General features: G+C 43.1%; 1 protein-coding gene across 1 annotated transcript in view; it reads right to left on the reverse strand.

Annotated features, from left to right (window-relative positions):
* Positions 1-26,413, reverse strand: part of LOC124302987 (polypyrimidine tract-binding protein 1) — a 350,109-nt gene that overhangs the window by 287,235 nt on the left and 36,461 nt on the right. The window contains exon 2 of the mRNA XM_046759630.1: positions 16,543-16,567. Within this exon, the coding sequence (XP_046615586.1) occupies positions 16,543-16,567 (25 nt within the window). The remainder of the gene's footprint in view (positions 1-16,542; positions 16,568-26,413) is intronic.

Here is a 26,413-nt window from a genome sequence, read left to right on the forward strand (position 1 = left end):
AAAAGTGTGTAATCCTGGAGGGGTTTGAAACGAGGAAGCGAGGCACGGTCGGTCGCAGGGGTGGCTACGTTATACCGACTCGAAAAGTAGGACGTATAACGTCGAGGAAGCGATGAAACGGTTTGCGACGTTCTTTGTGGGGTCCGCGGCAAGGTGCTTCAAGCCTGCTGGAAGAAATATGGCCACTGCTAATTATTAGAATAATGGGGAAACTTGTATCGCTCTGAGTTATTACAACCTGCAGTAACTGCTGCCAGCTCATTGTTCGTCACGAGCTTCGCGAAGCGCAGGCTGCGTTGCTGCTGCTGCTGCTGCACGGTTGCGGCATAACGCTCCGTGGCGCTGCTTGTAATCGTTTCTGCAACGGATTTTCACCGAGCACAAACGCGACACAGATGCAGAGTCCATTCACACACACGCGCGCATCGGCGAGCACAAACGAGGTGTACAATATTCGTGCACGTATAACTCATCCCCTAATGAAAGGACGTTTTAAATTCTTTCATTTTTTTCATTTTTTTTTTTTTTTTTTTTCTTTTTATGTTTTACAAGAACTTTGAAATTTAGGGACGTCGGAATCAAGCCACGAATTCCTTTCAACATCGTGTGAAGAAGGATGACAAAAAAGATTCGTTCGCTTGTAGAAATCGAACGGATTATTTCGATTCGTTGACATTCGTTTCTATCTTGTAATGTGATCTTTATTGATTTTGAATAATCTTCAAGCGATCTTCGGTGTATTCCGGATTGGACAAAGTCACAAGAAGTCGCAAAAAATTTGTGGAAATCAATGTAAATCGTCTGGCAATCTGAAAATCGAGGAAGACACGCGATAAGGTAGAGATCGATAGAATACCACTGAATTAAAAGGACTCGAGTTCTTTACCATAAGGTTAAGTGCGGGACTCGAAACAATTTCAACGCCCGACTTCTTCAGTGCCATCGCGTGATTTCAAGGTATTCGCAATGGTTTTTAATAATTTCGATTCACATCTCCATTAATGCCTCCGTACTTTAGAGTACATATCCCATAATCGTTAATTTAATTGCCTTTCACTTACAACTTGATTTCCAACTGTTAAATTTATGACTTCGTCGAGCAAATGGCGTCTCGTAGCTGAGCTTAATTTGTACCGCAATTTTCTTCGCTTCACCAAATGAAATCCGGACTTTGACTCGCCAACTCGGAGATATTCTATAACTGGCGGAGAAAAGTTTTCACGACAATGAGATTAATCGAGCAGCGGGTTCGTCGCGACGAGAAACAATCGGCTCCGAACAGTGAAGCTATCCTAACGATAAGTCGTGGTCAGAGGAACGGTGCATGAGAAGCTCGGGCCGATCCTGAAGCTCATGTTTTTGCGCAAGAAAATCGACAGGAGCAACCGCAGGCCGAGCGGTCGGTCAAAGCTGACTGGAGACCGCAGACCTGGCGGTTATCTGCAAGCCGACGACGTCCCCGACGGCAGAGAAGCTTGACTCGAGCTTCGCAACGATGAACCGCAACGAGGGACAGAAGGGTGGAAGAAAGGGTCGAAGCTTGCAGATACTAATAATCCGAACAACGGTGTAACAACGTGGAGAAGTTTTTACGCGGGCAAAAACAGCGGCGTTGCTGAGTAACGAGGCAAAGTGAAAGCTGCCCGTGCCGACAGCTTATTGTTAGAGATGGGATGGATAAGGTGGGCGCTTCAACGCTACGCAAGGAAATATGATTTTAATATTTTTCAAAATTAATCCGTCCTGCGCACTCGCCGTGCAGTTTTTAGCCGTTTAATTTTAAACCGTTTTTTCCATCCAACTTCATCTTCTTGTCTACGATGCTTCTGCAGTCGGGAAAACAAAGCGTCATAATATCCTTCGTGAACAAAGGTGTTGCTGCAAGCTCTCTAGACCGAAGGTACGCTGCGGCGCAGAGTCGAGGAATAATACCCATGCGTTTATATTTCCGGCGTCGTTCTCCACGCGGCTCTTTGGTGTCGATCAACCAGGTCGAGTGAAGGATTCGCCGGAACGGTGTTCGCCTTTATTTTTAACTCCATTTTTCTATATTTCATACTCTCTCAGCTATTGTATACATGTATACCTTTCTATGTCTCGCCTTTTTAATCCCGATCATTGCATTTTCTAAAGAAAATTAACCACCCTTTCTCATTAACGGATACAGTTGTATGCTCCAGGCATTTTTATCTTCTCAAGAAATTCACCTCAACACCGAGGTGCGGTAATTAGGAGAGAAACACGTTGCACTGCAGCTTGAAAAAATTTCAATGTACCCGGTTTGATATCTTTTAATTTTTCTCATCATTGAATTTCATTCTTCAGAAAATAATATTGCCTCGCGTCTACAGTAGAAAATTAATCTTTCTTACATGAACATAGCCTGAGCAAGGATGAGACCTAATATTATTCATGAAATTATAGGGTAAAAAATGAGACTAGTAAGAAGTACATAATTTCACAATTTGCCTAATATTCTTTGGATAGGAAAAAATTGAATTGGAAATGCTTTTGCCATCAAACAAAGAAAGGAAATACGAATTACTGTATCATACGTTATACACTCAATTCTACCACAATTTTTTAATTTCTATAAAATAGGAATGCATGCACGTTACAGAGTCACATCCGATTATAAAACGTATTTTTTTTAAATTCCTCTAGCAAAGTAAGTATGACATTACTTCGTTGATTAACGTGTATCGCAAAATACGCGAGCGCATGCAGTTTTCCGTGAGACATTTTGCATGCAAAAACAGCACTGCTGTTTGCTAGCTAGTCGGTTTTAACTGCAAGAGATTATAAAGGTTTTTATCCCTCGTGTTTTTACCCGCCTGAGCTTTCAAACGGATAATTTTCCCCGTCGTTGCCGCCTTGCCTCTTATATTACTATACACTCGCGGAGTAGCGAGTAGAAAGGTAATTAACGGGCTAGATAAATGTTCGACGGGCTGAATACATGCGGGGCTGAATTCTTGACGACGACGGCTATATTACACGTAACTCAATGTTTCAACTTTGTATAAAGGAAACCTCGCTCGGAATAACCTTCGCAAGCATTGGAAGATTCGTAACGTTTGAAAGAAATTGCGAAGTAATAAAATTCTACAAAAACGTAGATAATTCTTAACTTCGTAGCACGGAGGGTAGAGGTAATGAGAAGTATCTCATATGGGGTTTCAACTGGAAATGTTTTCACCAAAAAGCGACAAATAATGGTTCAACAAGTCACCAGAATGACGCTAATAAGCAATCAGGGTTCAACCTGATTCGTGCTTTCTTTTAAACGTGGAACTTTTGCTACAGCAACGCCATCTTAATTGTACTCTATTTTACGGATACTTTCTACAAACGGAAACGGTTATTAGTAGTTACAGCCAACGAATTCGTTATGGGTTTTGTAGATTTGAATATACTGTACGGTAAGTCGAAGGGTCGCAAATATGCCGGATTCATTCTATGCGATGAAACAATCTCTTTGATTCCTGCATTGCATTATTTTAACGAGACGAAACGTGACCCCTTGGCGCAGCGGGTGCGAGCTATAGCAAATATCGAGCGATACGGTAAATCCTGTAAATATCCGGCACAACAGGACGGGTGTAGGTACGTAACGTACCAAAAAATAACAATAATGAGAACAACGAAATATATGTGCGTATAAAACTGTAATATAAACGAAAACAAGGTGCATAGACCGTGGTACCGCCGTGATTGCACGTGATTGCGTCTCTAATTAAACGAATACATAATTTAATATAATACGCTCGATGGCCAGGCCCCCCGGGTAAAAACACAAGCCTTCGTTACCCGCAGCGGTAAATTTAACGTTGAATAAAATCCATTCTCAATTTCTGTCCGAGGTACAATAATAACGCCAGTAACATCGATTAAAGTCTAAAGTAAATTATTGCCTACAGTAGGTCAGAGGTAAAAATCACGACATAATAAAGACGATTGAGAGATGCATGAGAAAAGTTGAGCTGAATAACTGAAGTCGTGGAATTCACTCAACGCAAAGCCAGAAACTAACAGGTTAATCGCATCGCTATTTACCGTGGTTGATAAATAAGGAGAGCGCACGGTAAACTTTTACGGTTCAAACAAAGCGTTTTCCGGCTAGTTGGCCCGAAGTTTCGGTTACTTTTAGCATGACGGTGAAATTGGCCCCACGGCAAGGTACGTTTCTATATTCGAATATGCGAAATGCGTGTTTGTTCAGAAATATTTAATGTAATTTTAAACAACAATACTACTCCTCCTCCTCTACCCCCCCCCCCTGCCCGCTCGCTCTCTCTCTCTCACTCTCTCGTTTTTCCGCTATTCCGAACGAGCAACGTAACGCGATATGTATGTCAGAATATAACTGTATTCATACCCACACAATGGGTTGTACACGCGTATGCATACAGAGGCCCTGGAAAGCCAACACACATTAAATATAGACATATCCGCGATGTTATTTACCCTCACGGTTTCCGCACGTGTACCGTTACCGCGACTCGTCGAACCGCGGTCCGCAGAGCGAGGTACTAACTAGTTATGAATAAAATACAACCCCAAACCGATGCCGGGCGTAAAACGAGGTATGAAGGTATTCTTCCAATCAATCCTTTTCCAGATCACCCGTCCATCGTCTCGTCCGATTCACCTTGGTCCGATATAAATGATCCGTACAATCCGTCATCTTCGATACAGCAGTTGCAACGACTTGCTCCGGGCACGGTAATCAAACGGTAGAACGATCACCCCGTGAAGAGGGTGAAGGGAGGAACAAAAGCGGACACGCGATGGTTCGTCACGCGTGTAGATTATTCGTGTACCGCATAATTAATCCTGAAATTCGGTGAATCGGGGCCGACCGGAAATATGACCCTAGTCGGATTCTGTGACGGGAATATACCGAGCCGTGCGGATGGTGAGGGGGGCGTATTGCGCCGGAACAATCTTCGTAATTACGGTAATGCGTTGGTTCGGCTGCTCGCGGCTGACGTCACACACAACCGATATAAAACGGCCGAAGCGCACCGCGTGCCTCGTACACGTATGGTAATCCGAACGAATGAACAGGAACCCGGCTTAAAAGCTATCCGGAATTCGATCGTGTGTACTTGAAGGTAAAACGCCGATTTCCCCAGCACCGGCTCCCTCAATTGCAAAGCGTATTTTCCAGGGCAGCCCTGCAGCTTCCATTGCACGCGGTTTCACATCGGCCGGAACACCTTGCGCCGATACAACACTAGAAGCTTCGAACCGCGCCCGTGCGATACTCGCAGTCGGCATACTGCAAACGCTTGTTCACGTACTGGAACCAAGCGTTGTGTACGTTTCGTTGGCTGCTCGGAACCGCCATCGCTATCGTATCGTTAGTAATTATCCAATGAACTAAACGCGCACTGTATACCTTGCACAGCAAACCCGGTTGTGCACAATATCGAGCGGCACGCGATGAACCGATCGCTTCAAGGTTCAAACAGTGTCTCCTCGCGTACCCAGACATTCGAAAGCTGCATCCATGAAACGAAACGAGACAGAACCTGTACCGTTACCCAGAAACCCTTCAAGAAATTATTCTCGAAATTCATTTAAGATCAAATCTGAAAAAACTAATTACACAAAGTCAGGGACGTTTATCTTCTTCCCATTCCACTCGAAATTTTGAGAAACCACCGAGTGGGCCACGTGAGAGATCCTTTTTCGAGAAGTCGATTAGAAGAGACTGCCTGACGGCAGAACTTTCTCTACCTTGATGGGAACTTGCAATATTGTCTCCATCGTGCGTATCGATGAAGCGACTTTGGCGTTTGTGTCTCTCTATGAGGAGGCGGGACGCGTGCGAAATTCGCGTAGTTACTGCGTTCAGAGACGGTGCAGGAACCGCAGCTTATGATCTCGTGGCTTTAGGCGTTCGGCTTTGAACCGAGCGGGCATATTCAACGCGCGAAGCGCAGCGAACCGAGCCTAGGTTTAAACCTCCCTCTGACCCCGCGAGCTGCTGTTCCCGGGTAACACTCGCCATCCCTCTCACACTCGGGTTCCAGACTCTGCCTAACACGACCCGAACGTTTCGCCGGTCCCTGCTACGCCGCTAACCCTCCCCCCTGGGGCAGCATTCACTAAACTGAACTCCCCCACCTAATTACCTGATTCATTAACAATGCACGTACTTCATCCTGGGACCATTATTACGTAACGAAACCAACTCACAGTGCTTCTCAAACCTCCGAGGATCCTGGAAATCTTCTACCCTGCCCCAATTTGCCGAGTGGATCGATCAAAAACAAGAATCAACCGTTGGGTTGAAATGAAAGATTTCGCAACGTTGACGACGAAGCGAAAGGTCTTTCAAATACAACATTAGATTGGACTAACGGTAAGATACTTCTTCTAGAATTAAGTTGATCGGTGATGTGAACATTGTACTCTGGATGTGAAGCTTGAGATCAAGGTCAATCGTGAAATGAGAATCTGGCTTAACTTGGTAGGTTGAAGAGACACGCTTTGCCAAAGTCGTGATATCCAAGATGCATGCTCACATCTGCTCTCACGGTGTTTAATGAAAGACTGAAGTCAGCGTTGAACAAGAACAACCGTTCTTCACAGTTATGAAAATTGATCAATACTTACGGCTGTTGTACCAGCTACACGTTATACTATCAGAGGTTGGTGAGGCAAATCGACTTGCGAAGTAAGCGAACAGAAATGCGGGAAGAACAAAGTTGGCACAGGATTAGGCGCCGGTATACAAGAAGCACAAAGTTCCTTTTGGAATACAACTTCATCGGGTACAGTAATATCGTCAACAATCAGGAAACTCTCTGGACAATCCATTGAAAATGAAGAGAGGATGAGGCAAGGCAAGTGTCCTCCGTAATTCCAATCGGACAGGAAAGCCTGCAGTGCCAAGGCGAGGAACCAGAATCGCCATCAACTGCCGCGCCAACGCCAATGTACAGATCGGCGATTCCCTTTGTGGCATCAGACCGACTCACGGGAATATTGCATTTGCTCGAAGGTAATCACGCGTCCAACCACCAAGATCCATTCGACAGGATCAAACGTCCTATTCAATCGTGAGTTGAGTTATCATGAATTCCATGCTCAGGATCAGCACCTCTGCGTGTCACGACGTCGCTGCATCCATGGACAGAGACACGTTCGCCTTGTGATTTGACGATGAGAGAATTCATGCGAGGAATATAAGGATTTGGAGATGAATTTTTCTCCTCATTGTGGGAATATTTAAATGATTTACGCCCGTCTCGCCTGAAATAACATACCGAGGAGTTAGTGAAAGACAAAAGAATAAAGTTACATATTCCCTGCTGGGTGTCTTGTGACCTACCGATGATGCTTGGCGTCCGCCATAGCAAGCTCGTTATACCTATAGAGAGTTTTGTACACTTAAAAGGCTAGCTTGTCCAACGGACCTGGCAATTAGTCTAGTTATTGGGGTATTCGGTTACGACACTGCTGGATCGAAGCCGAAGCGATCGTCAAGGATACCCAGGCAAAGGAATGGTCTTGGAAAAGAGCTGCTCAACAATCCCGGATCTAGACTCGTCCGAAAAACTTGTCTGAACTAAGGACGCGAAACGACCCAAACGCCAGCCATAATCATCGAGGCATCTGTATTCGGAGCGTCTTATAAGAGGTGATCCAGCGTACACTTTGGGTCGGGCTTGGTATACACGCTTTCCGTTCCATTAGGCTCTGCTTTCAGTTCGAGGAAAGACGAGGGTGTTGGCCGGGCGAAGGTACGCACCTATAACCGTACCTCGTACATTAAGATCCTCCATTGTGAATAAACAGGCTCTATTAGTTCGCCTGTAGAGATAGAATGGACCGGTTCTGTTCGCCGCTTGTTGTTTGTCCGTCCACAGCTTCGTCGTTGGGTTCTTGTTGTTGATGCAGGTACACAAAGCAGGCGCCTTTACCCGAAATGTAGAAGAGTAAGCCTCGCGGCTCACTCTGGACAGGCACCCACCCCCCATTCAAAGGCGATCCCTTCGGCACACCGCACCGAGTTTTCTACACAAAATATCATGGTTCGTCCTTCAAAGGAAAGCCTAGGCGTACACAAGCGGAATAGTCACCCATGTTTCCGCACTCGTTAGAGACCTGGACTGATTCTCGCGCGACGAAATATGCGGTTATATGTCCACGTTGCTAATTTGGTAAGAGGTGTCGGGCACTGGGAACCAGGTCCGGATGGTCGAGGGCTCGCTTGCCGCTTGGACAACGACGGGAAACCGCCGAGGCTGCCGGAACGCGGCTTTATTCATAGAGAATGTTGCCGAGCTTTGATCTGGACCAAGGCTGGGATTATGCAGGCAACGCCACCGCCGCCGCACTTACCTTCCTCCCCGTCCTCTCTCACTCTCTCTCCCTCCCTCTCTCCGAAGCTCTCAGCTTTGCGCTCCTCAGTCATGCCAGGGTTACAGAATGTGTGTAACAGGTATATGCGTGGAGCTGGAAATTCGGAATGGAAAGAGCGAGTCCGGATGAAACGCGCGCTCGCTACCGAGTTTCCGGAGTTAGAAATTGGCGAGCGAACGGTGGCTTCTCTGAATTGCAATCTATCGGCCATCAATTGTTAACAGGAACCAATACCTCGGAGCTCTTTATTCTGGCTCCGATGCTGATTCCTGCCTTCGCAACATCTTTAATACCGACGGGATCACGGAACCGCGAACGTTGAGCTGATTGAATTTCAGTCCGCCCATGTGTCTGTGTGACGTTATACCCTGTACAGCTATAGTCACCGTTACCTACCTCAACCGGGGATGCAGGTTGTATCGTCTACTCCCTCTGTTCCCTGTAGCCAGCGTTCCGGGATACAGGCAAAAGGGTTTTTATGGCCACGGCGAACAGCGTACTGGCGTTAACTAATTTCGGTCGAACGAAACTATGCCGTAGTGCAAGTTAAGGTGGAAACTGCACTGTCTTAACGGCATCCGGTCGAGTCGCTCAACCTCGACGTCACGTCGTACGATGCGAATGGTCCATTCCACTCCCGTTCTGTCACGACTATCAACGAAAGACGGTCCTGAAAAATTTCCTTTTACGATGTCGATAGTTGACACAAAGGCCAGTCAAACCCTGTTACCTATAATGCACTTTATAAAACCGCGAAGCAACTCGGGCGGAACCTCGAGGTTCTTACACAACATATTAATTACCTGGATAAGTAGGTCTGCTGACGGGAAAGCAGTAAGGGCGCGTCCACGTTGCAGGGGGCAGCGTTACGACACCGTAATCATTTACCGGCTCGTGACTATTAATTAGATATTCATCGGGGACAGGAAATTGGTGACAAGAACGAGGGTTGCAGGACGAGGTCCGCGAAGTTTAAAGACGACTCCAAAGAGTTCAGAATTTTCCGTCAATTCAGCAAGAGATGACGGGTAACTCGATGCTCGAAACTTGCTGCTCCATAACCCGTAAATTGGAGACAACAGCGGAAGTGCCCGTAAAACAAGCCCCCAACCTGCGGCCGCGTGAACGCAACGCAGCTTATTTAGTATGCCAATGACCCACCACTTGATGTACCGAAAATTTGTTCCGTTATGACGAAGGCTGTTGTTTAGAATGGCTCTTTGCCAAGGTTATTCTGACCTAAAGGCGAAAGAGGGTGAAATAGATTTCCGCGATTCAATTTCGAATCAATCTTCGAACAATTATTGGTCTCAGAGTGTCCAAAGTTCTGTGAGATTTCAGGCTGGTTCTATGCCCATTTTTAATTGACTTTATCAGCCTTTTATTCGGGTCTTTCCATGACCTGCCATGCTTGTACTGTTTCTGACGAAACTTACTGCAGGCATCTGTGACGATAAAAGTCATTTTTTATTATATATAAATCGACGTGGATAATATGTATATAATTTATATCCGCCAGATGAGGCTTGAAAAGTTTGCGTGGGTATTACGGCGTGAAGACAATCACCGGAGTCAAATCACCCCTCGTCACGTTTCACCGTGTGCGCGTTTTTGGTACCTACGGACCGTCAAGATCACTTCCGCACCTCTGACGAGGATTTTTCACTTACGCGTATAAACGCGGTTGGATGGAAAATTAATCCCCAAGCTTTACAGCGTTGATTCTTGAGGAATTGCGAGTGCGAAAATCGGATCCCCGATCCTGCCGAAGGCTACGATGGATTTTATGCGTGCATTCCTGTAGGATAATTTTCGTGTATAAAACTCTAAACTTTCCACTTTCACGCAATTTTCAGTATAACGCGCATATAATAAATATCGGCGGACTAACTTTTTATTACGATCGGATCGTCTTTTCGACGGACGGCGAGATAGAGAGATAGATAGATATATAGAGAGAGAGAGAGATGAACAAAGAATTGTCGTTGGTTACAGAAGCGATTTTTTGATGTCGTATAGCCGCCGGTTCCTTTGATGGTCTGAAATTGGTGAAGATTTTGGGAAATTCTCGTATACATGAAGCATCAAGCAGCTTGTCTGTGTATAAAAAACCGAGGGATCATGTTTCGTTGCGAATAACGTTACAGCCGAGAGTATAAAGCTTCGTAGAAATATTAAAAACCCGTGTTGTTTGTCCCGGGGATACGATCCTCGTTACGAACGGCAAGTATGCGACAAAAGACCTTAAGAGGGCTTTCAATAATGTAAAATATTATAATTGGATACAAAGACGTCGTACGGTGGCTTGAATGGCGGCCGGGGGGCGGAAAAACGTCGATGTGTATCACCCACACGCTTACCATCCGAACGACATGCCGTAATGGAGACGTAAGAAAAGCAGAGATCCGGACGCCGTTCAGCCCTCAGGGGGAATCCGGCCGCTTGCTCTCCTCTCGGAATGTTTAGACGTCGAATCTTGTACGAATTGCACAAAGGGATAAGGATTGACGCCGAGTTACGCAAGGATCTTGCGTATGATGAAACGGGAGTAAAGAGTACAAGTCATGGGTAACGAGGCATCGCCGCACCCTTAGCTTTGTAATTTTCATCTCACGATCGGTCCGCGTTCAGGGGTTTGCAAAAATCCCAAGGAATATTTAACCACGCTCCACAGTGCAGCATTCGCTCGCAATTTTCAATTTTTGTACGAATCCTTGTTACACGTATGGGTATAATATAACGCAGACTGCAGGATGTCCGGTCCCTCGTCCCAAGGGACGTATATCCGCTGCGAGATCGAAGACTCGACCGGCCTTTGAATCTTTCATGAATTTATCCGATACGTTTTAATGTCCGGCCGTTACTGAGCCGACGCGGCTCGGCTTACCCTCATACATGCGAAACGAATGCAGTAAATAACGCCCGGTTTTATACAGATAAGGATAGATATGAATCGAGAACCGCTTTCTTTCTTTCTCTGTCTTTCGGCTTCTTGCGCTAGATTTCTCAATCCACTTCGCGTCTCAGATACGATGACAACGTGTTTTCCCGTTAAAATTCCGATCCGTCCTTTCCTTGGATTCGTCGGAGAAGGATACACAATTTTCACTCTATTCTTCACGATTGATTCTTGGGAATAATTAGGGCGATAGAAGTTAAATTTCCCGTTTGTATTAACAGTGAAAAGCGCTCCGCGAATAAAGTCTTGAAAAACGTTTCTTCCTTGAACCGTGGAGGTAAATCTTGAAGCACAGAGCTTCTGTCTGAAAAAGGTCAGACCGCCCAGGAGGGTTGTTTAAGAGCGAAGGTCAACGAGGAGTCTAAATTCAAAGGCCACGTGACCGCAAGGACTCGCAATCACTGCTCAGAATTTTCAGCGCGGTTTAACCCCCTAATATTCGTATTCACAGGAATGGATCGAGAACGCGTCACCGGGTCCGATTTCCATTGAAATATCCCCATTTAGCGAAGAGGAACGAAATATCGAAAAGGAAGAAAAAAAAGAAACAAATTGCGTGATAATTCGATAATTATTTACGAGAAACGAAAAGAAACGAAGTGGAACGAAACGATAAAGGGTCAACCGAATTCTGCATGGCGATGCAGGCGACGAGGACTATCGACACGTTTCGATTCATTTTGCAAGTCACCCTTCGAGCCTCAACGACTCTCGGCTTTCCCGCATCTCTGTTTCTATTTTCATCCCTCTTCGCTGCTTCAGACGAGGCGGTATCGATGCGTGGTTTGATGGATGGATAGACGGACGGATGGACGGATGGACGGATGGATGGATGGATGGATGGATGGCGTGACGAAGGTGGAACACGGGCATCGACCACACACCATTTCTCTCTACCGCTTTCCGCCAGCCTCTTCCTCTTCTCTCTTCTCTTCCCATCCGGAGGTTTGCCGCGGAATACCAAAAGCTTCGGATAACCATAGAATATCTACTCAGATTTAACATTCAAATTTGATCAGGTAGCCGGCGGCGATGTATTTCCGCGGCTCGCTACGTCGAAGATCCGTTTCTCCTCTGTTCGCGCGTTGCGCACGTCAGTGCTTTTCAACCTGATTATCGTATACGCGTGCATGTATCGGACACGTTTCAAAGACCCGTTGTTTTTATCGCATTCTCATTACAATCAGCGGATATTCTAAGCTCGACAAGCGAAAAAAATTTGCTATTTGTGTCAGATTTTTTCAGACCGCAATTTGAACAATGAAAATTACATTCAAGTTCGTAGTGCAACTTTTTGTCAGTTACACGACTCTTTCGATATTCCATGACAAATTCTTTCAATTTGACTGTTCTCGAATGATCGCGCGACAAAGCTTTATTCGCTTATTCGCCAACGATAAGTGTCCAAATTCCGAGAACAAGTATATTACAGAAGTAAGTTGACATAAATATTGCTTATCTTGATCGATGAATCGTTGATTCTGAACACGTTCGAAAAAAAGCTTGTACAAACAACTGCGGAGCTTATACGTTGTTCAGAATATGAAGTCAACGAAACTGTTTCGAAATATGAAATCAATTTACTACCTCACGATTCTCGGTTTTCAATTTTCAATTTACACTACCGTGTGTCGACGTTTCCCACAAGTATCTGAGACTTGAATATCAATTTAGATATCAAGCTTCTGGAACAAGTTGCTCCGGCGGGTAATGGGGTGGCGGAATGTTCAACATTGTCGTTGTAAGCCAGTATTGAGTTTCAATTGAAATGAATCGGGTGCTTGACTGTACCGCATGTGAAAAGCGTGCACATTGAAATCGGCAGAAACGCGATGATACTCAACTTCTGAACTAACTTTTATTTCAATAACTGAATCGCGATTCACATCATCAGCATATGAAAGAGCTCGAACGACGGGTCTCAAACGAAGGATTCAAGAGCGTCGAAATGGTACGGAAGGGGAAAAATGTTTGTGAATATTTTACTTTATAAGCCTCATAAGTATGGAGAAGAATAAACGCAAGCCTTGGTCCGCAGGGTTAGATTTTCTCTCTTTTTTTTTTTCCTCGTCGTAGGTATGAAAAGGAATATTTTCAAGGGACTGCCAGCTGCTGAAAGCACACGCGGAGCTTCAGGGATTGAGGATTTAAAACTTCCTTTCTTAAGGAGAAATCCAATTTCATTGAAGAGAGAAAGACTGCTTTAGATATATATATTATATTATAATCTATCTATATATAATACTACAAGGCACCCACCGACGTAGGTATTTCCGAAAGGCGGGCAGCGAGGCGGCCAACGAGCAAGGTTTATTCTGTTTGGATGTTAATTTTCTCTCCTTGGAATACATCAAAAATTAATCCACGATTACATAATGCATCATAGAAATGAAATTGCCTCAAAGCCCGGGCTGCGCCCGCCACTCGAGTAGGTGCTAGAGTAGATACCGGGAAAATTTCCCGTCGTACATATTCCTGTGATTTTTTAAACATTCCGAAGAAAACTCGTACCTACTGAAAGTCTCGACTAGAGATTATCCGACTTGGGCACGTACAAGGAATACCGGAACAATCGGTTCCCTCATAAATCATTCCCTTTACGCTTTGCGAAGATTTTCACAAGTCCTTCGCCTCTGCGCTTGCATACGCGCTTAACCCTTTCAACCCCGAACCCAAAAGCCGTCCATTTCGCGTATCGCGTTATCATAATAAGTGGAAACGAACAAAAACTCAACCCTGCAAAATTTCTTGCTCTCTAGGCTCCAATTACTCCAGAAGTTTTTCTCAATTAGAATTTAAGTCACTCAGCAATAATTGAAAGACTGTACTATTATGCACATGTATATGTAAAACGCACGCGTTGGTCGATAGTAAATCACAAGGCAGAAGTTGGCAGAATCCTTGTACGAATAATAACGGTAGGTAAATATAATTTGTGTAAAATATTTGTTTCATTTTCACATATTTTTGATTCTTTTAATTTTCCTTTTTTTTTCTTGTTTTCTTTATTTCTATCCTGTTTTTTTTTTTCGGAAACGGAGGAACGGCAGAGGGCAGGGGTTCCAGATTGCGTTTAAATAATGTACGAGACGTGAAGTGGGTTCTTTAGAGAGTTGTCTGTGCAGAGAAGCAGTCAGTCGTTGGGCTTGGGCCGTCGGGGGTTCCCCTGCATCTTTATGTATGATATTGTAATGGCGTTGAGTGGCGTCACTCTCCGGGAACTTTCGTTCGGTTCTCCGCTCTCTGATCCCCCCCCCCCCCCCCCCCTCTTTCTCTCACGCTCCCTCTCTTTTCCTCCGTAGGTAATATAGAACAGTTGTGTCGGTATGTAGCAGTCAGTGGAGGAAAAACGCGGGGTAATACGAACTGCGTGCAGGATCAGCGTGTCCCGGGTCAGCGATCATACAGCACTGCGTGATCCGGTACGACGATCAAATATGATTAAATACGATCAAACGTGGCCTACGAATATACGCACACACTCTCACACACATATATACTCGAATATATCCATACCTAATTTAATTTGAGACGCGGTTCGCGAGTGGCGCCCCCGATTCCACCCTTCGCAACCCTCGTCGGCCGTGCATCGAGTATCGCGAGCCACCGCAACGGGGCTTCCTTCTCTACGTCGAAACGTTTTTTCTTTTCTTTTCTTCTTTGTTGTCATATATTTTTTTTTTTTTTTTTTTTTCGGACGAAGGCATGCAACCGTGGTTCGGAATGATATGTCACGTAGTCGATGTTGGGGAGTCAATCTGATTGTGAGCTTAAAAGTTTCCCGGAAATATCGGCACCTACACCGGTTACTGCAAATATTTTACTACGGTTTACGCAAAGTAGGCTTATATATCTGTGCGGAAATCTGTTTTACCGCTGTGGCACCGTGTTAAGAGTCGATCATAAAAATAATCTTTAGTTTACGCGAAGAGAAAATATTTCTTGAACCGCCCGTAAACGCGACGATACTTTTATTCTTATAAAAAATTAGTAAGTTTTCATTAAATCGGTGAGAGGATTGATGATTTTATCAAATTATTTTTCATAGAGACAGAATGCAAGCAGAGAAGTGTATTGTAATGAATTGATAAAATCGTTAGCAAAACTCTTTCCGATTTCATGAAATTGCTTACCATATACATTGTTATAGAAACGATAAGTAACTTTTCTTAAGTCGAATAAACTTTTCTCAATTGAAATGAAAACTAGCTTATTTCACAGTGCAAAATCAACAGACCGTCTTCTCCTCTCAGTGTGTAAATTGAAAAATCGATCGCTTTTACGATTCTGGCACAAACGCATGCGAGGCACAGATACACTTTCGCTGATCATCCGAAGTTGAGAAATTGCAAAAACGAGTATAACCACGTGCATGCGCAAACGTAATACGGCTAAGAGGAAAGAATAAGAAACACAGCATGCCTGCGATATACAGTTAAACAGAAAAAATTTATAGATCAATATATCGTACATACTCACAGTTTTCAAGATATTTTGAAGATAGGAGATGTGTCGAGTTTCGCAATCATGCGGATCTGAGTGGGCGGAGAACGGTTTCTTTTTCTTTCCGCGAAATGATCGAGATAAAAATTGACGCAGGGCACAAGAGTTGGTGGTTGTCGAGGGAAAAACGGAAGTAAAACACGTCATGGTAAAATTACAAATCGATATGAACACGCGGTTGTTATTTATCAACGTAGTCTATCGCCGTCAAACAAGACCGTTGTAAAGATAGGCACGAGCTGCTATTCAATTATTCAACTGCCCGACGAGACAAGCTAAGTGATTCCGCGAACAAAAACTTACTTCCCACTGGCCTGTTAGTGCCTTCGCACACGTGGCATTACAGCCACTTGATGATATATTTTACCCGTGGGCTCTGACTTTAGTTCCAACCCTCAACTTGTTCAGATTGCATTTTTGTCACTGGATGAATTTACCGGATCTAAATGAACCTGCAAGCTTAAGTCGGCATACATTCGTAAGGGAAGGGATGTAATGACTGCGCGCTAAATAGAGTCTGTTTTATACTGAGATGAATAAGCGTCGCCGTCGGTGTTTCCAGAGAATTCCAAAGTTCAAAGAAAACCGTGGGGGTTGGCAAGGGGTTCAAGCATAAAGAGATGAGAGAACAACAAGAGATTGAAGAAAACGTAGAGCAGATAAGAGAAGGCAAATAAAAAAGTGTAAAGAGGAGGTCGTACCTTATGCCCACCGTGCAGAGTATCTCTGTAAAGTAAACAGAAAAGAGAAGAGTTAGAAAAATGGTCACACATAACGGATATATCTATAACAGGTATAACGACGAGTATGAGACACAATAAGATATACAGGTAAAGTACACAATACACATATTTGTAGTTATTAAACATTATTTTTTTTTTTTTTTCACACTCATAGGTATAATCAATCAATAAAAACAAATCAGTGTTACGAAGGTAAGATGCATTAAAATACAGTGTACGATAAGTAAAAAAGAGAAGTCAGTATAGACAGGATACAGTAGAGATAAGGATGAACATCTATTACTTTGTTTACCGTGCACCGTGAAGGGTAATAAAGAGAAAAATTTTGGGAAAAAGATTGTCTTCTCCATTCACCCTTTTCTTTTTCTCTTTCTGTCGTTCTCCATTTGACGCTGCATCGGAGAATATGCGAGAGAGGGTTATTCGACACTGCAAAATCGAATGACACACCGATGGTCGTGTAACATCAAGTTAGGGGTCCATATCCATGTATGCAGTGTTTGATGGATTAGCCTACAAAAATATTCCGACAATCTGTAGTTCTGTTTCCGAACTGATTGAAATTGGTCAAACAGACAATGTGTACATGTAACGCAATGTTAACTCGAACGTCGTTTTTGTAATTAATAATCGATCGGCGTTGTGAGCGGCGATACGGTAGTTATAATTTTTTTTTTTTTTTTGTAACTCAAGCAGGCCGATTTGCACGAGCGAATTATACAAATACGCTCCAAACTACAACCAGTCATTTCCAAAGCTGAATCATCTGAGGCTCAAACAAAGAGAAAAAGAAATTTTACAACAATAATTAACGCATTATTCACATGGTCATCAAGCTGACTGCGAACTCGTTGTCCAGCTGTTCTAACTTCTGTCGCAATTCGATCTGGCCAAAATAAGCAAGGAATTGAGCTATGGTCGTTTGTGAAAGTTTAGAATGGTTTCTTTATTTTTTTTTATACCTTAACGACTACGTCGCGTGTTGTTGCAATTGAGGAGAAATGAGCTGTTTCCAGAAAAAAAAAAAAAAAAGTGAAGAAAGTTCAGGAACGTGCATTACAACTTTGTCATATGGCATTTAATGAACAAAGGGCGCGAGTGATATGAAATATTGAAAAGTATTTAAAAATAGAAAACGGATAAATAAAAGTATGCTTTCAGGAAAGTAACGCCGTCGTAACGAGACATAAATTGAGATTGAACAAAAATATTTCCAACTTCCATACAATAATGCCCACCTGAAAATTGGTCTTTCGATTTATCCTCTGCTGTAATTTGTCGTCAAATATAATAGAAACGCAACACGAGAGCGGAGAGAAAAAGCTTTATGAAAAGTAATAATGCTAACGAGGTTCACTTAACTTTGGCTATGGCGCTATGGCCACGCGCTACAACACACTGTCTATAACTCAAAACAAATTTATGCACTGTCACATTAAGAAAAGAACTTTCTTTATGCGGGAAACTGATCGCTTATCGGGCTAATGTATGCATAAAGAAGTGTCCACTTCACTCTGCACGCAGGACACACATCGGGTGGTTGCTTTGAGAAGTCGGCTATTTTCTTCAGACGATGAAGAAAAAAAACAAACAAAAAAGCAAAAAAAAAAAATGCAAAATTGAGAAGGGAAATGAATTGTTTTAAAAATGCGTCGTGAATTCATTTCACACGCCATAGAATAAAATTTACGTTTAACGTTCGGCGCGTTGAACAGAACCAAGTAAGAAACGTTGTTCGAAATGACCTAGAAAATTTTTTCATGCATTGTTTCAGGACACCCAGTGTGCAAACGGACGTTCGGATGACGATAATTTTTCCCAATTCCATAACAAGTCAATATCAGAATACGTAGTGCTGGTTTTCAGGTCAACCAAAATGTACCTAAGGAAAAAGCAAACGACAGGTGCTCATCAATTTTCCGCCTAATGTGCACAGGTATTACAATAATGAATATTTATCTACTCAAGAATTATCGATTCACTGTCTAAGCATTGTACAATCGTCATTGTAATGTCAACGATGATTCGACCGAAAAAAGACAAGCTCATGCTTGTGTATAACGGAACTGCGTTCAAGTTCTTGTACGATGATTGTAGGTATAACAAGGTTTTAATCATGTCAATATTGTCATAAACAGTTCCGATTAATCGACAGTTAACCGTGCAGCATGCATTAGACAAGCATAATTTCGTTCACAAAATGTCGATTGGCTGTCCGAAGCCGTCGGTTTTTGATTTCCGGCGGAATAGAGACGCTCGTTATGGGTTAAGTGGTTTTGTCACTTTCTACCTACCGGCGCTGACAGAGTTTCCAGTTTACCTTGAAAGCTTCAGGGATGCAATCAATATCTGTCGATTATAGGTCGAGCCTCCAGCTGCGTTTTCGACGACAAAGCGATACAACGACATGCCGGTATCCGATTGCATTCGGTTCGTAGTTTCGATCCGTACTATTAAGAGATTGAACATTGATACGGAGGTACAAAGACGGAATCTCGTCTCGTTTAGCCATTTCGGTCCGATCAAGTACGGAGTCAATTGCTACTATAGTCAATGCCAATTAGGATACGGAACATGTGAAGCGATGTAGATACATACACAAAGAACGTTATGCAGCCACGCATATTATTGCAAACGTGGTTTTCGCTCAGAGGTTATATGGGTTCATATATATTATACATATGTAGGAAATTGTGTCAGAGGCGTAGTTCCTGTATTCCATTATAATCCAAGTCTAATGCAAACGGAATTAGACAGACGTCTCGAACAGCCTTCGGTATCTCAGATTCTCTAGATGGATTCGAACCCAACTGAGTTCTGAATATATTAAGCCAATTAATTCAAGATTTAGGCTGCTGCTCCCTCCGGCTTCCACGCACTGTTATAGCTGGTACACGCACCACTCGACTCTGCATCCGTTAATGCGCGGTGAAACCAAACTCTGTCGCCCTCCCTTCCTCAAAGCGTCGTGCTCCGATCGCGAGCACCGACATCGACAGCCGCGACGACGGCGATGTTGAAGCACGAAAGTGCGATGATCACCCAGTTGACGAATGACGAGAGACGAGAGTCGGAGGTAACCAACTCGCGTCTCAACTATCGTTGATCGGTTGAGGAGGACAACGAGGCTGGGAAGAGCCCCACGCCGGTATATCAGATAGATACTCACCGAAGTTCGGAATCCAGTATTGAAAAATCTGTCCGGTGATTCGAGTCCTCTGTAAAAAGGGTTCCGAGCTCGACGGTATAAGCCGCCTATCATTTTACGTCCTCGTCGTCCCTCGCGGATTTATTATACGGTCCATGAATGGGAACATTGATAAGGGATCCGGATCCTCTTTCGAGGCCGAGCCGTATTGCTTTCAAAAAATGTCCCTGGTTTTATACCCTGTCAGGTTCGGTTGACGGTCAAAATTCCGAATAATTAAAGTCCAGACTGAATGTTACACCGAATGTAAAAATTCAGAATCGTCAAAACTCTGAATGGTTCGAACTGCGAATGGTCGCAACTCGTGGTTGAAATGGCGACTTCGTGGTATATACCAAGATTGGTAACGTTCGTAGTTTTGACCATTCGAAACTTGGATCTATCCGGAGCTTTGATCATTCACTATCAACTATCTGTCCGAAGTTCGAGAAATGTAAACTTTGACCGTCGCCGATCAGAATCAACGACCCGGCTGTTGGTATTTTATTTTTTTCTTCGCAACAAAACCATCGCAACATCCCGTATATTCCTCATCAATCGCAGATCACTGCCAGACGACACGCCTACCCGTACCAAACACGAGCCTGCAACAAACATCACATCCGCACGATGCAAACGCGACGTTGGTACACAGAGAAGCTGCGGTCCGTGCACGAGAAGGAGTAGTTAGATCGAGGCGTAGTACCAGGAGAGTAGTCCAATGGTGGTACACGTATATACACAATGCGGAACACTCGAAGCAAGGACATAGATAATCACAGACGTTGCGGTATGCCCTCGTGGAGTATGCGGGGCCAGAGTATACCGTTGGGTTGCGCAGGGATAACATTGTCAAGTGTGTCCTGGTCCGGGATGCGACATTGAGCAGGATTGGCCCTCGAAGGGCTCTTTGGCCAAGTGCGCGCTCACGGAGAGAGGAAGGCGGTGAGGGAGGGAGGGGGGGGGGGGGGGGGGGGAGTGGTAGAAAACGGGAGATGTGGGTGAAGGGTGGCTCCCTCCCACCTCCCCTCGACCCCATCCTCAAACGCCACCGCCTCACCCACGAGTCGAAATGCACAGGGGCAAACTTACGCAGCTGCGACGGGCCGAAACAGCACAGAGGGAAACAGCTACAGGTAAATGTAATTAGGGGTTGATTGAATGGTAAGCACAGAGGTGTGTAATCGCCCGTTCCTATCGGCCGGCTATCCCTGCACGTTATACGTAGGTACAGGTATACCAACGAGCGTCGCTTCGGTCCGGCAGCGGGAACTTCACCCCATTCGCCCCCCTCCTATACTACCCCTAACACACTTCAATTCTGCACCTCGATTCGCCTCACTTCACCTTGTTGTCAACCTTTGGCATCGAGGATCGAGCAGACGTCTAAGGATCACTGGTAGTGTTGCGTGGTATAAAAAGAGTGGCGACAGCGTCGGGAAAACTATCTGCAGATATAGGGAGTTAGGGAAACGTGAGAGAAATAAATACGTTGTTCCGATGGAAAAACATCCTGGTCATCTTCAAGGTTTAACTGTGCTTCGAACATTCGAACAATCTCGATTTTCGAAATAATATCGTTCAATTTTCATGCGCTATTTCGCGGATAACTTACGCAGTACTCCGCCTGTCGGTATGGTGAAAACTGAGAGGATTATAACGTGAGTTGGCGGTGTCGAAATTGACACTGAATACACAAATTTTTTATGAAAAAAATCATAGTATTTTATCTCAGCTAAATTGTCGCCACTCTGAAGAGGGATGATTCTGACGATAAGTGGACCGCAAATTGGGAGAGATGTAAATTTATATCATTTGTATTTTCGAACGATTCGAAGGTACAGAAACGACGCGTTTTCAACTTATAGATTTTATTTCAACGAAAGAAATGTTTACTATTCATATACCTATCTATAGTATAACCGTAAATTGGACAATTATTTTTATCGGATTGAGAAACTTCCAGTTGATCTAGTGAAATGAATTCATCACGGGCTTATTACATTAAACACAGAATATTCATTTGCTTTGAATAAATGTTTGCATAGCTAATTCAAATTCAAATAAATTGTTTGCCGTTCGTTTTATTGAGTTGAATTTTTTTTTTTTTTTTTTTCATGTCAAACATTTCATTGATAGAACGCAATCAATTTAAGTCACTTAACATGTATGTAAGTCTGATACACTTTTTTTACAAAATGTTTCAATATGCCATCCTGACTATTGTAATTAGATAAAAAATATTATAAAACAAAAAATGCGATTAAAAACCGCGTATGTTTCCAATATTGATATTTGAATCGTACGCGTGCAAAATGGACAAAACAAAAGAGTTGAAACAAAAAGCTGTGCAAATTAATTTCGAAACGTATACAAAGCCGAAAAATAACACGTATAACAAAATATTTCCTTATCGGTTTTCGTCGTTTATTAAATTGACGCAAAAGTCTGGATTCGGTATACCTAAAAGTTTCCGGCACTCGAAAGGAAATTAGGAACGCGATGATGGACTTACCGGAGTTAACTGCGATGATGCAGATTGGAACTACAACTTTGAGGAGAGACGCTGCAAAGTTCATCCACGCGTAGCGTTCTATCATTTTGACTGTATTTGTACACGGTTTTCGGTATAAATGTTTCACTTTCCGTTCGTCACAGCGTTTTCCGTTTACCGCGTGGGGTGCGATTATCGCGGACGCGGACTTTTCCCATTTCGTCCACAGAATACAAGGGTTGAGTTAATCGGAGCGTTTAAAATTATCCAAAACTTTGATTAAACGTAGAAGCTGAAATTCAACCGCAAAAAAGACGGTAGAAATGAAAGAATGTCTCGCATCCTGAGAAGCAACGGAAATTTATACCTAGTCACAAAGCTGACCACCAAAAAGAAATCGGCTTGAATTCACCATTGAATTACTCGCATTTTACGATGCCACAGAGATAGTGGAAATCTTGCGACCAATGAGAATGGGAAAACCGGAAACCTAGGAAAAAATAGGGAGGGAAAAAAGAGTCGGGTACTGCAGAAGGAAGTGGCAGGAATAATGGTCGAAGGCTCCGTAAAAGTGCCTCTAAAAATATATAAAAGGCTCTTTTAATTTCCGTAAGTCATCAATCCATTCCAGCCGAGCTGATCCGACGCCTGCATGCAAATACTTCACGCTACGTCTACTCGGGTTTATTTTACAACGTTCACGGGATAAATCGAATATTCTTTCCCGAGACCGAGAAGATTGTTGCAACTGGGTCGCTTATTCCGGTGCAAGAGCGGCTTCGAACCGTTTTGTATTAGTTCCACGGATTCGTCGTGGGCCAATTTAGCCCCAATTTTCGATTTGATTTAAACACGTGGCAAAAATGTGGTACAAACCGCTCGGCGAATAAGGGAAATGAGAAGAGGGGGAGGAACGTTTATTGCCGCAGCGACATGTTGCCAGGGAGCCTGGCAGTTATTATACAATATAAGAGAGCCGGGGTTTACAATGCGAGCTGTACATTTGCATTGGTAATGGGAAACTTTTACCCAACTCGTTAATGTAGTAACCATTCAATCTGCCTCCCCCTTTCCTCTTCAATCCTCGTGGCTTCCCTGCACCAGCTACTATTCAATTTATAACTTAAAAATTGACAAACCGAGTTAAATTTAATAAAGTTATAATTGCGCTCGATACATATAATGCTCGCTCCTCGTGATCCCCACTTCCTGCACCCAAGAATACGCCGTCAGGATACGATTCGAGTTTGCGGTACGACTTCTTTCCTGTCTGTTTCACGGAAAACAGAATAAATTTGTCGGGCTTGACTTATAGTACGATAGCCGATGATAGCCTGGTTTCAAGATTGAAAGATACAATCACAACTCAAAAGCCGAAACCCGCGATTCGTTACATTAGCAGTAAAGTTTTCGATCACGCTTCAATTTGCAACGGTAACGAATCATATTATTCATAAAAATTGGACAGGCCGGCTCTGTTCTTTGACACCGGTATTTAATTATGAGCAGGGATTTTCAACAGGAAGTCTTTAAAAATTATTGTAAGGCAATTATTATACGTACTTTATGCAGCGGAATCTTCAACCCGATGTAACAAAACAGTCTTACTGAAAATTTCTCTCAGACGGATCGGGTACTGCGGTTAATGTTTAACTACATCGCATTGGAAAGCTTCAAAGCGAATTTGCTCCGCTGCACCGCAAATAATTCGCAGACAATTAGTTTATATATAATTGTACAACAACTGCTGGATGCGTGCGTTATAATATATATATATATATATATATATATAAGCGACGGGATTATTGTTTTCGATGCTTTGATCAATTCGCATGCAACCTAATACAGTGAATTTGCGAATACTTGATTTTCCGCAATACTAAATGTTTACCATATTATATCATCCAACTGTAAATGCTAGAAAACAAGTTGGATTTCAACCCAGATCGTATATTTATGCGAGGAGAAACGGTAATTATGCTGTTTGACGATCTCGTGCAGCGCGTCGTCAAACGGAACGAAACGAAGGAAGAAGACGCGGCGCTTTGTGTTCACGGAGATAACGGATTTGTTGAATTTATCAAATACGGCAAAAAAAAAATAAAAAGTCTTTTTTCAATCAGAGAAATGTTATTTAATTTTTTTTTTTTTTTTTTTTCAAGTGGTATGAACAACAATTCGTGCCATCGATCGAAACTCTATTTATTGGAATGGACAAAATATTTCTTTAATCATAACTGATCACCGTATTCGGTAAGGTCAATAATTTTCTTTATCACTTGTTATTTTCTTCTTATCCTGCTGCATACCTGTAGACAGGGACGAAACGAACAGGGTGAAATTTTGGTGAGCGAGTAGAGTGGGGATAAAAATATAGAAAGATTAAAAAACAGAAGGGTCGCGATATTGAAATTTTTGAAGAAATGAATGTTCGATTTAATAGAATTTAAAGGTATAAAAATTCGAGATACGAAGAAGAAAAAGAATAGAAAGGTCAGAATACAGATTACCAAAATGTAGAATCGTCTGAATTCGTCTCGATAATATAGAATTTGACCTTTCTATATTTTGTCTTTCCGTACTTCTACTTTCTATATTTTCAATTTTCTGTACTTTGACTTTCCATATAACGATAATTCTACAAATTAGATATTCGCGCCTTTGTAAATTCGATATTTTGACCCTTCTGTCAATCGGCCATTCCAATTTTTTAGCCCCACCCGTCTTCTCGAAGAGTACGAGGAAAACGAGAAAAGACGCAATTTCTACTACCGTGCCTACCCGAAGGGGTATTTTTTCAATTACACATCTGTCCGCGACATGAACGAACGGAGCCGCTCTCGGGCGAAAGCTGTGGCACAACCGACGCAGAAAGAAACACTCGTATTTCATTTTTGTATTCCCGCTGTACATTTGATTCGGATAAGCCTGCGGTACAGGTAAGTAAATGACGCGTACCTCTGTGCCTCGAGGAGACGTGGCCTAGACGCAGAGTGCCTACGTTTGACACGGGTCGTCGTTCCCTTTGCCAGGGGTTTCAGGTCGGCGTCGAGCCCCCGGGGTTTTTCGAGAGAAGAGGCGAGATGGGAGAAGACAGGGGAGGGGATGCAGAGCTCGGCCCCCTTATTTTCCATTTTTCTTTACTTTCCTTCTTCATTTTCTTTAGCCATTTTACAACCACAATCTGAAACCGTTGCGACGAAATTCCTCTTTCTCGGTATTAGCCTTGTATCACTGTATAATGGTGGTCCTTAACAGGGTTCTTTTAAAATTCTTATGTTACCAAGGGTTTAAACGCTTTCGATTTGTTGAAAAAAAAAAAAAAAATCTAATTGTAAGATAGTCCACTTTGCGAACGAAGTATCTTATGAAAATGACGTGGTAAATTATTTTTTTTTTTTGTTCTCTTTGAAATTTTTAACTCGTCGAAGAATACACCGACAATAATGAAAAATAATACATAAGATTAATAATTTCTCTCGATCCTTGTCTCCGCGTGCGAATCTCGTTATTTTTACGAAAATATGTTACGAACAGCCGCATAGAATATATACATATATCTGTATTTTTCAACTCTTGTACAACATCATGATATAATATCGTGTATAATATTGGCGAATTTAAAGACGCCCGGTAACATCTACCTGTATCCACGCGGCCACGGGAGGGATGGTACGTATATTACACGCGTATACGTCACGGTGGTTTTGAAGAGAACGTCAAGCGCAGTGACGGCCCCCCGAGGCTCGTGCCGCGTTTCAGATTTTCAACCCGTTGCGGTTCGCAAGAAATAATAACGTTCCAAGTGCAGCGCAGATCGAGCGAACGAGAAAGTCAGGAAAACAGTGGGCTGAAAATTGTCAGAAATGTACGTGTAGCTAGCTCAGAATCAAAAGATTATCCTTCTTTGAAAACTTTCACCTCGCAGTTTTAAGCCGCGTAGAAAATTTTTTTTTCGCACAAATTTAATTGAGGAAGAGCACGGAATCACTGCAAAAACTGGTCAAAGAATTATTTTTTGTAGGATTTGTTCGGTTCGCGAGCAAAGAAAAATTTCTCAAAATAAATTTCACATTATTGTTATTATTATTCTTGTTGTTGTCGTTGTTATTATCGTGTTACGTAGACGGGGATTGGAAGATATAAAA

The sequence above is a fragment of the Neodiprion virginianus genome, chromosome 4 (assembly GCF_021901495.1).
Source record: "Neodiprion virginianus isolate iyNeoVirg1 chromosome 4, iyNeoVirg1.1, whole genome shotgun sequence".
Taxonomy (NCBI): Eukaryota; Metazoa; Arthropoda; class Insecta; order Hymenoptera; family Diprionidae; genus Neodiprion; species Neodiprion virginianus.